Consider the following 17,570-nt stretch of genomic DNA (forward strand, 5'->3'; position numbering starts at 1 on the left):
TTAGTAATTAACGATATAGTTTCCAATAAGAACTGGTTACTATAATAATAGATATTTTTGTACTAGAAAAACAAATTTATGCGACCGTCTCCAGCAAAGGTTGGAACGAGAATCTACCAAAAATGAAACAAAAAGGTTAACTACATGAGTATCCTAGACAAACGAAACACAAGAAGGTTCTCAAGCTATTTAAAATAAGGACGCCGATTTGAGGAATCTTCCTGCTGGATGATAGAAAAGGCTCTTCCATCCTAAAAAATATAAAAAAGGGGTTAGAAACTTTTTTTTTAAGGAATAAACAAATTGGTTTAGGAAAAATTAAATATTTATTGCTGTCTCACCACAAATAGTTACAAAAGTGAGTAGTACAAAAATACTATATGAATAGTTACAAAAACAAATACAAAATAACAAAGAAAAACACTTAGTATGTTCTATCGGTTTACAAACTCTAAATAGAAGTTGAAGATACTACAAAACTTACAATTGTTAATTGTAAGTTGTAGGCGACAATTTGTAACGGAAAAAATTAGAAATGAAAAATAGCTTTTTAAATGAAACTATGCATAGGGGTTAACCTTCTTAAAAAAAACAAAAACAAAATCTCTATTATAATTAGGTATTTACCAAATGTCAAAAAAAATAAAACTAAATTTTAAAACTGAGAATAATTAATATCACAGCTTAGCCACACCCTATCATTTACAATTTTAATTATTACAATTTCTTAACCTGTATGAAAGCAAGTATTAATGAAAAACTGTCTATTTTTACTTTAAAAGTTCAAACAAAAAAAGTTACCTGGGTTTCACTAACTGTTACTTTTACTTTAAATTTCTGAGTTTGGAACTGGACTTCACTGGAGATTTACTGCTACGAAAAAACTGCATCTCACACTGCGAATTAGCCTAGAATGACTTTAGAGTGTTTGGACAGACAAAATGAGGATGGAAACTGTTCACTGGGACGCAAAAATTACTTTTTTTTACTAATTCGCCGATTCAGTCAAACTACACACGCTGTCGTCTGCTCTCCATGACCTCTCCTCCAAAACTCTATAACTGCACAAAACTACTTCACACTGCTTCTATAATACACATTTTCACATAATAAAAGACGAAAAACGAAAATCCATTACAGATTTGACAAAAAATTTGGAGTAACCTGAAACCAACTGCCTTTGACAGTGGCTCCAGCGAGAGTGATGTAATTATTTTTAATAATCATTCACCCAACTCCATATAAACAAAACGAATAAACAGGTATATTTATTTAACGCGCAATATTAAGCGGCTTAACGATCAAAGAAAATACCAAGGAAACACGCAGCTGTGATATATAAACAAAATTTCAAATGTTTTTATTGTCAACTCGGCAACGCAAAAAGAATGAAATAATATTTCGGTGTTTTAACTGGTACGATAGGAAATAGAAATACATGGAAAATATTCTTCGATGTTTTAAAACGTACAAGGTGATTTAAATAAGTATATATGAAAGATAATGCTACAATACCCCCACGTAAGAGCGAAAACTGGACAAACAGGAACAGGGCAAACAAAATTCAGGTTGGAACAACAGTAGCATTTTCTAGTTATTGCAACAGTGCATCATGACTTCAGTGAATGAAACAAAAATAAAAATCATAACCAAAAACTATTTGTCATAACTGCTTATGGTACCAGCATAATTACATTAAAAATAAAACTGGATACTCGACTTGATGAATCAGCACCAGGTACAGTTCGTTGGCTCTTAAGAACAACGGCCAATGGCAGATTTCTATGAAAATGGCTCTAGCCTAACCAAAAACGTGGAACAGACCAGTGTTGAAGTTTCTGGGAGCGAAAAAAGTGGTGTTTCCAGCTCGACAAAGGCGGATGGTCAACAAAACCAGCTTTAAAGCTTCGCTATGGTTATCCACAAGGTAGATAACCAAAATAGCATCAAACAATAACAAAGTTGACTATAACAGTCAACAATGACTTTTCAACTACTTGTTGAAAATCGAACTAACACGACAAGAAGAAAAACAGGATGGCCAATAGCTCCAACATAAATACATGGAAACTATTCTTCGGTGTTTTAATACATACAAGGTGATTTTAATAAGTACATATGAAAGATAATAAAAATGCTACAAGAGTATTCAAGAACCCATTCAACTTCAGAGTGCTATAAAACCAAGAGAAATTAATGCAATTAAACAAATTTGAAGGGAAAATTATTCATTAAAAAACTCTATAATATTGCTCTGATGTCTTTTTATTGTTACATGACCAGAAAAAAAAATTCAAAAATCTTTAGTTACTTTTGTTATTAATTTTTATTTTTTATTTTACGATAAAATTTATTAAAAAAAAAAGTTAAAGACAATTTATTTTTTACATATAATGTCAGATAAAATTTTCTCTAGGGTTGTCAGTTAACCAGATACAGTGGGAAAACTATTGGCAGATGGCGAGTATTCAAGCACCTGGTCAACTTCTGAGCGCTGTAAATTCCAAAGAAATTAATAAACTTGAACAAGTTTGCAGTGAAAGTTAATCTTTGAAAAACACTGTATAATATTACTTTGATGTAAAATTTATTTTTGTTTAAAACTTATATTTTTTATTTTATGAATAAAAGTAATAAAATAAAGTTGTAGACAACTTAATTTGCTACAAATAATGTTTGATAAAATTGTTTGCAGGGTTGCTAATTTACGAGATACAGCTCGAAAACACTTTGCCCCCTTTTCCAGGATGGCGGCCGGGGAACAAAGGAGGCGGCCCCACAAACTTGAACTTTAGCTTATACTAACCACATCACACATGAAAAAAATGAAATTGCTTCCTCTCAAAAAACAATCTTAATGTAATTTTCAATGGACTATACATCAGATTCTCAATCTGCATTTAATTTCATTCAGAGCACAAATAATGAAACGTTTTAATAGTATGTAAAATTTAAAAATTCCACACAAAAACAAACCATATTTAATTTTAAGAATGCTTTTTTTACCAGAAACTTAACAATAGTATTTATTCAAATAAATGTATCACTTTTAAAGGCTTGTTTTATGTTTACAGTGAACCGTTCCTTCTATACCCATACAGCTTATACAAACAGACAATTCTCGGTACAATAGCTCATGAATTATCTCATATGTGGTTTGGAAATTACGTAACAACAAAATGGTGGGATACTACTTTCTTAAATGAAGGTTTCGCCACCTATTTTCAATATTTTATTTTAAATGAGGTACGGTATATTTAAGCCAGGATTAGATGTGAAATTAGTGTAATTTGGTATTTTTCTTTTAGATTCCAGAACTTTTAGAATTGGAAATGGACAAGCAGTTCATCGTTGAAAAACAATTTTTAATATTGAGCATAGATGGATATCCATATTCTCACTCTTTAACCTCTAATCTGTGGCCCCCTTCTAAGAAATTTGATGATATATCCTATGGTAAAGGTAATGTAAACTTGATTTTTAACAAAAAAAAATATACTTAGGAATATAGTTTTCTTTAATGGCTTAGACTGTGTCAATTAGAGAGAAATATAATTCGAGAAAAAATTTAAATAATTACCAGGTGAAAGATATTATTTCGACGTATTTATGTTTAGCACGGAGTTATTTTAAAAATATATTATTTAAAAAAAAACTTTTAACAAGATCTCATTTAATGAAAACATTTAAAGAAACAAGTCTTTTTCTTCTTCTTTTGGCATCATAACCCTGGATGAGTCTTTGCCTGTCTGGCTATGTCCTTCCATTCAGATCTCTCTTGGGCCCTTCTTCTCCATTGTCATATATTTATGGTTTTCAGGTTGCTTTCACGTCATCCAACCGTCTCGTCCTAGGCCTTCCTTTTTTCCGCCTTCCTCTGTAACATCTTTGTCGTTTTCATATCGCTGAACATGTCCCAGCCATGACAGTCTTTGACTTTTCACAAATCTCACAATGTCATACACTTCATTCAGTACATTAACTTCGTCGTTTTTCCTGATTCTCCATGTTCCGTCTTCCTCTTGCATCGGGCCATATACTTTTCTCAGTATCTTTCTCTCGAATGTCCTGAGTTGGGCTTCCTCTTTTTTCGTTATTACCCAGGTTTCACAACCATAGGTTACTACGGGTCTAATCAAAGTTCTGTAGATAGTCATTTTGGTTCTTTTGTCTAATAATTTCGATATCATCAACCTTTTATTAGCCTAGTATGTACAATTTCCACTGGAAATAAGTGCATTAATTTCGCTACTTATGGAATTCTTCGGATTGATTTCTGTGCCCAGATATGTGAAGGCATCCACATGTTTAATAGTATAGTTGTCTATTGCTATATTATTTTCATTCTCAGGTGTTCTTTTGATGGTCATGTACTTAGTTTTTGTTTCGTTTATTTTAAATCCTCTTTTTTTTTGCTTTAAGATCAATTTCCTTCAACGTTTCCATTAGTCGTGTATTGCTTCTACTAATAATGACGACATCGTCTGTATATGTAGTAATTTTATTAATATATATAATCAAGTCACAATATTAATATTAAAAAGGGAATCATTAAATCCTTATAAGATAGAGCCAAAATTACTAACGAAAATTCGTTCTTGGAGGAAAAACATTTGTTAAACATCTGTTTTATTAAAAAATGATTATCCTTTATCGTTTATAAATAAGGAATTTTCAACAATCGATCGAATAGAACAAAACAACTTAGAACGAGATCCTACAGCATATACAAGGAATAATACGAGGAAAATAACAATATCATACATAAAAGGATTATCGGAAAAGCTTAAAAGGATAGGAAATAAATTCAACATTTCAACAACATTCAAAACAACAAACACAATGCGATCAGTTTTATTTAGGTGAAACATCAAGGCCATTAAATGTTAGAATAAGTGAACATCAATCCTATATTAAATAAGAGAATTTGATAGATCTCAAATATGTAAACACGCATGGGATAATGAACATAGGGTTCAATGGAATAATTCAAATATAGTCCTAAAAGAAACGGATGGTAAAAAGAGAAAAATCAAAGAAGCGGCTCTAATTATGCTAAATGAGACCAATTGTGTCGCGAATTCCTTGGCATAATGTAGTAGGATCTGGTTACCCATATTAAAAGAGGAAGTTATTAAAAGGAAAATACCAGTATTGGTAAGTCAGTAACATATAGAGAATACATCATTTATGTTTTTTAAATAACAAACATATAAAATTGGAATTTGGTGTTTATTGAAGGTAAACTAAATGCACGATCAAATACTTACCATGTCGGGATAGTATTATGAGGTTTTTTTCTGGTTTTTCCCTCATAATTTACGATGGAATCACTAACAGGAGAATTTTACGGTCATCATGGCATGTATTTGTCTTTTTAAAGACGAATTACATGTTATGATCTTTTCTGATGGATATTCTCAAGTTAAAGTTGATTTCATGTAATCGAATGAACTATCTTATAAGTAAAGTCGTCCCAGGAACGCAACTCAACAATATTGGCAATATATTGTATGGCAATAATGTATGTCTGAATTGTCAATATAGATGAGTAAGATAAAATTAAATTATTAGAAGAATTGTTCACTAAGTAACAAAAAAAAAATTGTTTAATTTACTAATGTTTGTATTTTGAGAACGATTTCCGAAGTGGAAATTGAAACGTCAATAAACGTATTTTAACTTTTAATTGTGGCTTATTTCCATTTAAATAGTAATTAATTTAAAATGCCACAAGAAAATAGCTTCAGAACAATATGTAGTAATTTGTACTGTTTTGGTGTTTATATAGCCGGTTACATTGGTTTTTCTGATGACGGCTTCAAGAACTAGGTTGAACAGCATGTTAATGTCAAACAGGGAAAACGGTTTTCCATCTACTCTAACTGTGGCTTTTGTACCCTGCAACGTCATTTTTATGAGGCTGATATATTTTTTTGGTATACCTAGATTTCGGAGATCTTCCAGCATTTTGTCTCTTTTTACACTATCAAAAGCTTGTTTAAAGTCTATATACATATTATATAGTTATATATATATATTCAGGGATTCTACAGTATTCACTGCCTTCCCTCGCTCAACCGTTTCCATCTCTCTCTGTTGTCCCATTCTCCATCGTTTAGGCCTCTCTTACTCATGGCGTCGTCTAATTCGTTCCTCCAGGATCTTCGGGGTCGTCCTCTTTTCTTCCTTCCTATGAGGCTCCATTCGGTTATTCTCTTTATCCATCAGCTGTCGCTAGTTCTTGCTACATGTCTATACCACTTTAGTCTTTACATATTATATAGTTCTATTTCGTATTCATAAACTTTCTGTTGTATTGTTCTAAGTATGCATATGTTGTCTGTAGTGGCTTTATTTGGTCTGAATCCATTTTGATAATCAACAATTATATTTTCGGAGTATTCTGATAATCTAGTGTAGATAATGCCAGAAAGGATTTTCTATATTACACTTATCAATGTAATTGGTCTGTAATTCTGGAATTCCCTCTTATCTCCTTTTTTTATATATTGGTTGTATAATATCTACTGTCCATTCTTCCGGCATTTGCTCCTTGGTCCATACCAACTTTGTCAGGTAATGGATTCTTCTCCAGAGTTTGGGTCCTCCATATTTCAACAATTCTGTCAAAACCCCGTCCGTTCCTGGCGCTTTACTGTTTTTTAGTTTCTTCGTTATTTGAATTGCTTCTTTATAACTTGTATTCTAAATGTGCTGCTTCGCTGTAAAATATATTGTCTCATTTTGATTATTTCCATTGTCTGCATTTAGGTTTTTCTCAAAGTATTCTTTCCATCTCATTATAATTTTTCGTTTCTCTGTTAGGTCTCCGTCCTTGTCTTTGCATATTGTCAATTTTGGTCTAAATGACTGTGTGCTTTCTTTTATTGTTTTATAGAATTTTTTGCTCTCGTGTCTGTTCTTATGTTCTAAAGTTTCTTGTACTTGATTTTTCAAAGCCTCTCTTTTTTTTCTTCTGCATATTCCAGTCGCTTGTATTCTCTTCTCGTTATAAATTTCTCTGCTATTTCTTGTGTTTTTGTAAAGTTGGTTAAGCCTAGCTTGCCTTTTTTACTCTACTGCAGTTCTGTATTCATCATCATACCATTCCGCATTTCTTTGCCTTTTGGCTTTTCCGACAGTTTTCTCTACAGATTCCGTTATTATTGTTTGTAATTGTCTCCATTCTTCCTCCGCAGTATCTTCCTCTCTGATTTCGTTAAGTTTTACTAGGGGAGTATTTTGATATTCTTGTGTCTTTGTTGGACTTTTGAACCCTTCAATATTCCATTTTTTAATTTGGCTATTTTTACCTTTTACCAATGTCACGATTTTCTACCGCAATTTTTCCCCCACAAGATAGTGATCTGAGTCAGAGTTCGTTCCCCGATACGTTCTGACATTAGTTATGTCTGTTGCTCATCTTTGGAGATAAGAATGTGGTCAATTTCATTGGCTTCATTGGTTCCTGGTATTTTCCATGTTCCTTTATGGATATCTTTTCTCTGGAAGTTAGTGCTGACAACTACATAATTATTTGCTGTTTCAAATTGTGTAACCCTAAGCTCATTTTGACTGATTTCATTATGCAAACTATGTTTCCCAAAATATGTTTACGAAAGTTTCTTCTTTCTTTAGCTTAGCATTAAAGTTGCCTAATGTTATAACAGCATCGTGTCTTTGGATTTTATCACATACTTCCTGAAGTTCCCCATAGAATCTTTCAACCTCGTCCTCATCAGTATCGTCCGTCGGTGCATATACATTAACCATTGTCACGTTATGCAGTTTACCTTTGAGTCTCATGGTGCAAATTATATATGATATTGGAGTAACTGCGATAATGGCTTTTCGCAGTCTTTTGGTTACTATAAACCCTACTCCTCTTTCGCCTTGGCTTATTTCATTTCCGAAGTAGTATAGTGAGAGCTTATTTTTACAAATTCCTCCCTGGCTCTTGTATCTAATTTCTTGCAGTGCCAATATTTCAACCCCGTATTTTTCAATTTCTTTTGCCATACTTATCATAGCTCCTGCCTTTAAGAGGGTTCGCACATTCCAGGTTCCAAATTTTAAATCCATAATCATGTCCATTTTTCTTTGCTGAGTTCGTCGTTGTGAGATCCGTCCATTTGTTTCATTAGCCATTGTATTCGCAACAATTGAGTTTTACAGAGAAGGGCTTTTAGCCCTTCGCTCAACCCAATATTTAGCGGAGGACCAAGGCTCCCTTCTTCGTCACCCCTGACCCCACCTTCCACTGGGGTTGGTTACACAATCTCCAGAGTGGGCATCTCCAGGATACGGCATCATGTATTGCGCTTCACTACCCCTTTACATACCTTAAAGAAACAAGTACCTACTGGTTTAATAATAATTTATTTGTAAGCCGCAAGTACACGATCCACCCTATTATAGGCCTGTAAAAAAAAATAGCTAAAAAAATCTTATATTTACAGGTTTTTGAAGATTCTAAAAGATATGTGAGTGATAACTGATGACAATTAATTGAAGACATACAGTTGATTTTGCTTTAAATTTTTTTAATAATTATAAAAAGTGAAAAAGTCTTTTGCCTATAAAAAGTTTCTTATATATTTTAGTTAAAATGAGTCTTCTTCTTCTTCAAGTGCCATCTTCGTTCCGAAGGTTGGCGATCATCAGGGCTATACGTATTTTCGAAACTGCTGACCGAAACAATTCGTTGCTGCTACAGCTATACCATTCCCGTAGATTCTTTAGCCAGGAGTTTCGTCTTCTTCCTATGGACCTTTTTCCTGCTATTTTCCCTTGCATAATTATTCGAAGCAGTTCATATCTTTCGCCTCTTGTAATGTGTCCCAAGTATTGCAGTTTTCGTTTTTTGATCGTAAATATGACTATCTTTTCTTTATTCATTCTTCTCAAGACCTCGACATTTGTGACTCTCTCGGTCCATGATATTCTCAGGATTCTGCGATACATCCACAGTTCAAATGCCTCTAATTTTTTGGTATCAATCTTTTTCAACGTCCATGACTCCATTCCGTAGAACAGCACAGAAAGTACGTAACATCTCATCAGGCGAAGTTTCATTTCAAGGCTCAAATCTCTTCCGCAGAACACTCTCTTCATTTTAGTGAATATGGATCTGGCTTTTTCTATTCTTATTTTGATTTCTGCTGAGCTATCGTTGTCTTCATTTATAAAAGTGCCTAAATATTTGTATTTGCTAACTCGGTCGATAATTTCATTGTGTAAATATAAATTTTGGACATTTTGTGTTGATTTCGATATTACCATAAATTTAGTTTTCCTTATGTTCAAAGATAGTCCATATTCTTCGCTGTAGTCTGCTATCTTATTCACCAATGTCTGTAGCTCTTCAAGTGTTTCTGCGATCAGAACGGTGTCGTCGGCAAATCTCAGATTGTTTAATCTAACACCATTTATTTTAATACCTACGGATTGCTCAGAGAGTGTTCTATTCATTACGTCTTCGGAATAGAGATTAAACAGGGTTGGTGACAGTATACACCCTTGTCTCACACCTCGCTTTATTTCGATTTCTTCAGTGGTATTATTCTCTACTCTCACTACTGCTTTCTGATTGTAGTACATATTTGCTATTAGTCGGATGTCTCGTTTATCTAAATTCTTTTCTGTCAGGAGTCAAAATGAGTACAAATCTTTAAAACATTGAAGATTTCACTAATGATGGTCCGACTGGAAAATTATTAGTAAAACATTTTAAAGTAGTTGAAACTAGCTACCAAAATAGATTTAAAATCTTTTGAATTACGTAATACTCCAGTCGTCAGGGACGAAAATGCCACTTATCTCTATAAATCATACGAACAATCTGAATTTTGCTAAGAATATTAATTTTGGGACTCCAAAAAAGTTTACCACTTTAACCTCCGGGCTTCCCCCTAAAACCCCCGTCTCAGAAGGGGTAAAAACGCAAAAGACTCTTAGACACAAAATCTGCGTAGAAAAAAATGTTTCAATTAAAAAATATAGTTGAGATAATATTAAACAAAAATGTTTATAAGCATTTTTTGTGTAGAATGAACCATTCTTTTGGAAACAATGCTTGAAGCGACCGTCGATTTTGTATGTCAGTTATGCGCGCGAAATAAAAGTTCAATAAAATTTGTATAAGCTCTATAGTAAAATTCGATATTTTTTTATCCAAATGTCCTATCGACAAAAATCAAGATTTGTTTTAAAGGTAAGTTATTTAGCTTTTGTATGCAGTTTTTGTATTTTGCCGCAAACAAACTCAGATTTTATACAGATGTTAAATAAATAAAGGTGGCGCGATTTTTGCCATTTTTTATGACCCTAACCTTTAAAAGCTATAGCATGAAATGTGAGGCATTTGAAATATGCTTAAAAAACGTTGGAGTTAAACTTTCACACCACAAACGATCTAACACATTTAAAACTTTTTTTTTTCAATTACACTAGTACGTTTTTCAAAAGAACAAAACTACTGCAATAATCTACCATAAAAACAGTCTTCCTAAATGCATTTTCAGTGACGTGTGATCGTTTGTAATGTAAATCATTAAATTCTACGTTTTTTATTCATATTTCAAATGCCTCATATTTGTTACCACAACTTAAAATTAAAATTTCATGTCATGGATTTTAAAGATTGATCTCTAAAAATGAAAAGTTTACTACAGCTGGTCAATGAAAGTGATTAATTTTATTGATCTCACGAGAATCGTAAAAAAATGGCGAAAATCGCACCTCGTTAATTTATTTAACACATATATAAAAACTGAGTTGACTTTCGGAAAAGTAAAACTTAAAGTAAAGTTTACTTTTCGTATACGAAAGCTGCACTCTTTGCCTTTAAAATGCATCTTGATTTTTGTGGATAGGACATTTGGATCAAATGATATCGAATTTTTACCGTCCAGCCGATACAAATTTTACTGAACATTGATTTCACGCGGGTAACTGACATGCAAAATCGACCGTCGCTTCAAACGTTGTTTCTAAGAGAACGGTTTATTCTACACAAAAAATCTATTAAACATTATCATTTGGACGTAGTTATGCAGAAAACTACCAACCCACAGTAGGCTTAAATTCGTACTAAGCACATAAAATGTATCTATATGTCAAATATTTTAAACTGCAGAAACCTACCAATTAAAATTATTAACTGTCATTGAATTAACGAACCCATTTTCTTAACCTTGTAAGATTTTGGTTTTTGCAGAAAAATACCAATCCACTTGGCTGGTATCAATCGTGATATAATGCGACCAAGTGGGGTGGTTGCCTTCTTCGTAAATAAAAATTTGAAATTGTTGATTGGAAATAAACCATCCAGGTGGTTCGGAGGATGATGATGACTCTATTCGCGGCCCCAATTACGAAGCTTTAAGTGATTATTCTTCTAGTTCAGATTATGAACCAACATTTTCATAACACGATCATGTCGTTGCTGATAGCGATTTAACAGAAACCACCTTAGAAAATAAAGTTTTCGAGGAAAGGCCAAAAAAAGGAAGAAAACGGAAATTCGACAATCAAAACAGGCAGAAGTGAAAAAGAACAGGAATAGCAATGAACAATATTACAACCATAAAGTAAGAAAAATTAAACCAAAAAAATTTTTAAATTACGATTGTAATTGCACTTTAAAATGTGCCGAACATGTACCTGTCGAGATACTAAAGTTAGAGTTTGAAAGATTTTGGTCATTGGGCTCATATGGTTGCCAGGTGAATTTTATCGTAGCGGGAGTACAGCAGCTTCAGAAAAAACGACTTTATGGTAGAAATCCAGAAAAAAGAAAATTTTCAAGGATCTATAAAATACAAGACAAAGTGGTATACTGTAAAATGTATATTAAAACGTTTAACATCACAACATTTACAGTTAATACCGCCCTAAAGAAATTTAAAGGTGAAATTTTTTTAACTGACCAAATAGGTATTAAACAAGAAGGGCAAAATAAACTTCCAGAAGCCAAAATTCAGGAGGTAATTGAACAAATTTAGAAAATTCCAAAATATAAATCTCACTATCGTAGAGAACAAACAAGCGCTGAATTTTTGCCCGCGGAAATGAAATTACAGAAAATGTATGAGCTGTATAGCCAAGAAACCGAAAAACCTGTAAGCATGCCATCCTATAAAAAATATTTTACCAACGATTTAATTTGAAATTCAAGACACTCAAAAAAGATACCTGTAATACGTGTGATAAGTTGAAGATACAAATTGATAATGAAATAGACCCGGAAAAAAAAAGAAATCTTCCAAAACAATTATACCAATCACCTGAAAGACGCAGAAAATGCTCAATATTTAAGAAGACATGACTTTCAGTTGGCTAAGGAAAATGAAAAATACGAATGCTTTACATTCGATTTAGAGAAAACATTACCTTTACCAAGCATACCGACAACCATTGTATTTTATAAAAGGCAGCTCTGGCTATACAACTGTGGTATTCATAACGGAAAGCAAGATCAGGGATTCTGTTACGTTTGGGCTGAAGGCGTTGCATGAAGAGGGGCTCAAGAGGTAGGTATTTCTACCTCTTGAAGAGGGGCTCAAGAGGTAGGTGTTTCTACCTCTTGAGCGTTCAACATCTAATTCTCTGGAGTGATTCATGCCGCAGTCAAAACCGGAATATTAAGTTAACTCTTATGTTAAAAGCTATCTTACATGAATCATCTACTTTGACTGATATTACTTTAAAATTTTTATGTTCAGGCCACAGTTTTTTACCCAATGACTCAGATTTTGCTCAAATTGAGTCGGCATTAAAAAACCAGCAAAGATTGTATTTGCCCTCCGAATATGTAAAGGTAATGAAACAATTCCGAAAAAAAAACCTTTTGTGGTAACGGAAATGAACTACTGTGATTTTTTCAGTGTCAATATGATTGAAAAAAAAAATCGTCAACAGAAAAACAAGCATCGACGGACAAAAAATAAACTGGCTAAAAATAAGATCGATTATGTTAAAAAAAGATGAACCATTCTTGCTGACTATTCAGCACACAATGGTAAGATGATTGCTGCAAAAAAACTTACAAATCTGAACGAGATGATGCACCTTATCCCATCAGACTGCCAAGATTTCTACAAAAAAATACAAGGAAATGACAACATTGAGGAATATATCGATGGGTATAACATAGCTAGTCTTGATTTTGAACTTGAAGATGTTTAATAGATTTTTTTTTTCAATAAATGATTTTTCTTTTGTATAGATCTTCCGAATTGTATTTTTTCTTAATAATACATAATAATGCATAAAGCAACCAACCCCCAAAAAAAAAATTGCTGTATTTTTCAAAATATTGAAGAAAATACTTTTCTTTTACTTTCACTTTGTTAAAAATGAGATATTTTGCCAGATGAAAATAAAAAATTAAATTTTTTAATTAAGATGTAATATATACTATTAATTTACTGTTAAAAAAACGAATAATATCGATTTACTCAAAACTCTACTTTTGGGGGTTGGTAGCTTTCTGCATAACTACGTCCATTTAAAATTATCTCAGCTACATTTTTTATTTGAAACATTTTTTTCTACGGTGTACAGATTCTTGGTAAAACAATTTTTTCATGTTTTTACCCCCCCTGCGAGGGGTTTTTTAAGGGGGAAGCCCGGGGGTAAAAGTGGTTAAACTTTTTTGCATCTTTTTTTGGGGTTCCAAAATTAATATTCTCTGCAAAATTTAGCTTGTTCGTATGATTTTTAGGGATGAACTCTCTGACGACTGGACTATAACAATCATAGTAAATTGTAAAATTATAATGACACAAGGTAGATGTTATAGTTGTCTTGCAGTAGTTTTAAAAGACCCCTTTTTTAATATATAGTTATAACCTCTTAATCTAGCATATTCGTTGATATTAAAAAACTTTGATGTATCCCAAAAATCCGCCTTAAGAATTCTATAAGTAGATATAAATCGCCACTTTCTCGTCTATGGGTTAATGAGAATAGCTTGAGCTTTCTTAATTGGGTTTCATAATTTAATCATAATTAAAAGGTAGGTTAGTAACTCTTTGTTTTACTCCTTCTAATAAATTAATGTCCCTTTGCAAACTGGCACTGCAAATTCAAGGTGAGGTCTGACATAACTTTTGTAGAGTTTCAAAAACAAGTCTGGAGACATTCTATGAAAAGCTTTTGATATAAAGTATTAAGCAGAGTTCGCTTTACTAACTATATTTGCTGTTTGAGTAGATTAGTAGATCAACTTAATGTTTGGTTGACCGTAACATCAAGATCATTAACTTCCTGTACCGATTTCAGAGGAACTCTATATGGATTATTATATCCACATTGAACGACACAACACTTACGTGTATTTATTGGAATAGTCCATTTCATGCTCCATTCTAAGAGATGGTTAAGGTCACCCTGAAAAGTATTAACGATATCTGGACAGTAATATAACTTTAAATCGTTGGCATATGAAACCGATTTTGACTGTCATTCACACGTTAAATCAGATACGTATAGTAAAAGCAGAATAGGCCCTAATATTGATCCCTGAGGAACTACTGGCTACTGCACGTAAAACGCTGCAGTAATTGTTCACTTTGACCAAAAAAGTTTATTCAGAGAGGAAGTCTTCTAATTGGACTGTAAAATAAAACAAAAAATATGAGATGAAGTCAAGTAGTTTCAAAATGCACAATTTAATTTTCCTTTTGTCTTGTAAAAGTTAGTTTAAAATATCCATAAACAAATTTAGATAGCGTTGCGTTTCGGGATATATAGATTTGACGTACGGCAAGTCAATTGCCATGGAAAAGTTTCAGTAAACTTTTAAACATAGTATATTGGCATCATATTCCATCAATTAAAACAAGTTTCCTTGTGGGTATAAAATCGACCTTTCTCTTCAAAAGTCACCCATCTATAATACATATTTTCGACCTAGGTTGAAAATATTGCGTATTTTGTAGTTAGAAATTTTTTTTATTATAACTAATAAATTAACAATCAGAATAAAACAATGTATTCTATAAGTTAATGTGATGAGTTTAGGTCCTATCCCTTGGTTCTGGCGTGACGTGGTCCCCTCCAGTGAGAGAATCACGGGTCCATGTTACTGGTCTGTTGACCAACGTCGCTTTAGTCTTCTGATAACTAGATGTTGAGGTATTGCGGAAATTATTGGATTGGAGTGTGTGTTCACTTTTTGAATGTATTGTAATTTCTTTTGCTGGTATACTCCTTTCACTGTTGAGATATTGAGATCCTCATAGATTCTTTGGTTGGTTACGTACCAGGGTGCATCAATAATTGCTCTTAAGATTTTTGATTGGCATCTTTCCATAATAGCAATATTAGATTTACTACTACAACCCCACGGCTCTATGTCCATATTGGTTTGATAACTGTTTTATAAATTAAAATTTTATTATTTATTGACAGCTTGGAGTTTTTTCCAATTAACCAATTGATTTCTTTTTGTCTTAGTTGTATTTGTTTTCTTTTTTTGGTGATGGGTTCTTTCCAACACAGGGTTTGGTCCAGGTGTAGCCCTAGGTATTTGGTTGTTTTAGTTCTGGGTATTTCCTCATTGTTAATATATATTGGTGGTGGTGTTTCTCGTCGTAAAGTGAAAGTTACGTGGGTTGACTTGTTTTCATTTATTTTTATTTTCCATTGTTTTAGCCAGTTTTCAAGCTCATACAAATAGTGTTGGAGTTGTTGTGTCGCTATGTTAATGTGTTTGTGACTTGTAAGTGCTACTGTGTCATCTGAAAATGTGCCAATTGTTACGTTATGTGAAGTTGGTAGATCAGACGTATATAATATATATAATAAAGGTCCCAGGACGCTGCTCTGTGGAATTCCCGCCTGAATGGGATGCATTTTGGATATTTCTCCATTTAATTTTATTCTAAACTGTCGGTTTTCCAAGTATGATGTAAGTATTCGAAAGAATAGTGGTAATATTTGTTTAATTTTGTAAAGAAGTCCTTTATGTCAAACCTTATTAAAAGCTTGACGTACATCTAGTGATACCATTGGGCAATATTCCTTTTCTTCTAATGCGCAATTGATTTTATGGGTTATTCGGTGACATTACTGGGGTGTTATTAATTTTATTGGATTTACTGACTGTTGTTCTGAGTTTAAATAATTAATAATTTCTTGATCTTCTTCATTGTTGTGAGGTTGGAATACTGTTACTAAATATTCAGCAAATAATTCTGATTTTTCTTTATCGCTTCTTGCCCATTGGTTCTGTGTGTCTGTGGTTTTTCTTATTGGTGACGATATTGTTTGAGGTTTTAAGGCTGATTTGATTGGTTTCCATATTGAATGGTCGTATCTATTAAGTTGTGTTACATATTTTTTAACTGACTCTTCTCTTGCAATTTTTAGTTGTGTTGTTAATTTTTTGGTTAAGCGATTGTAAATCGTTTTATCCACTGGGTTACGACTATGTTGCCATTTGGCTCTTGCTTTTCTCTCTTCAGCAATGAGCCTTTTAATTTCTAGTGGAATATTTATTCTATTCGCGATTTTACTTTTATCTGCATCGTTCGGTGTCGCTATTTTTGCAGCGTTTTGCAATAATGTCATAAGGGTGTTTGTAGCTGCTTCTATTTCTGAAGGGCTTCTTAGTCTTACATTTAGTTTAATGTTCTCATCCAGTACTTTTCTGTAAAGGTTCCAATCTGTTCTAGGTCCATGCAGTTTTGGAGTAGGTTGTTTGTTGAATGATTGGTGAATGATCTGAAGATAGATCATAACTTGGAACTATGTCCATAAAGGTGTTAGATATTCCTTTTATCATGCAAAAATCTAAGAGGTCTGGTTTTTTGGGGTTCGTTGGCCAGTACGTTGGTGTTCCTGTTGATAAATATGAGTATTTATTTTCTTGCATTAAGCTATAGAGCTCTCTCCCCTTTGTTGTTATTAATCTTGATCCCCAGTAAGTGTGTTTACTATTAAAGTCACCAGCTGCAATAAATTTTGGACCTAGAGTATTAAAGAAGGATCCGAAATCGGTTTTTTCAATATTGTGCTTTGGAGGGCAATATACTGCTGCTATTGTTATTTCGTAAGGTAATGAGCACACTTTAATTACTGTAGCTTGGATACAGTCTGTTATATAACTTTCCATCATGAAATGTTTAATTGATTGTTTGACCAAGATTGCTGTACCTCCATGGGCAGTCTTGTCGGGTGGTTAGTATGGTACGTTAGATAATGATGTATTTTAAAATACGATTTGTCTGTAAAATGTGTCTCACTTATTAATAATATATCTATAAAATTTTGTTGTAGAAATATTATCACCTCGTCCTTATAATTCAGCGGGCCATTGGCGTTCCATTCAGCTATTCGTAGAAAGAATTTTATTTGCATATGAGTTTACTTAGCATGTTTATTACCATGCTGTTTTGTTGCAAAATTTGATTAAACATGGCTTTGAATTCTTCTAAAAACTTCATAAGGATAGTGTTTGAATCTTGGTTATCTGAAGGAGCAGCAGGAGGTTGTCTATTACTCGCTGCATTAGCATAGATTACATTTGGTCTTACTGTATTGGGTATAAAGTTTCTGTT

The 17,570-nt window shown here is 32.9% G+C and overlaps 1 protein-coding gene across 3 annotated transcripts in view; it reads left to right on the plus strand.

Annotated features, from left to right (window-relative positions):
- LOC140445721 (glutamyl aminopeptidase-like) overlaps positions 1-17,570 on the plus strand; it is an 80,861-nt gene that overhangs the window by 20,261 nt on the left and 43,030 nt on the right. For all 3 annotated transcript variants that reach the window (XM_072538001.1, XM_072538002.1, XM_072538000.1), the window contains 2 exons: positions 3,075-3,246; positions 3,309-3,462. In XM_072538001.1, the coding sequence (XP_072394102.1) occupies positions 3,075-3,246; positions 3,309-3,462 (326 nt within the window). The remainder of the gene's footprint in view (positions 1-3,074; positions 3,247-3,308; positions 3,463-17,570) is intronic.

This window comes from Diabrotica undecimpunctata, chromosome 7, assembly GCF_040954645.1.
Source record: "Diabrotica undecimpunctata isolate CICGRU chromosome 7, icDiaUnde3, whole genome shotgun sequence".
NCBI lineage: Eukaryota > Metazoa > Arthropoda > Insecta > Coleoptera > Chrysomelidae > Diabrotica > Diabrotica undecimpunctata.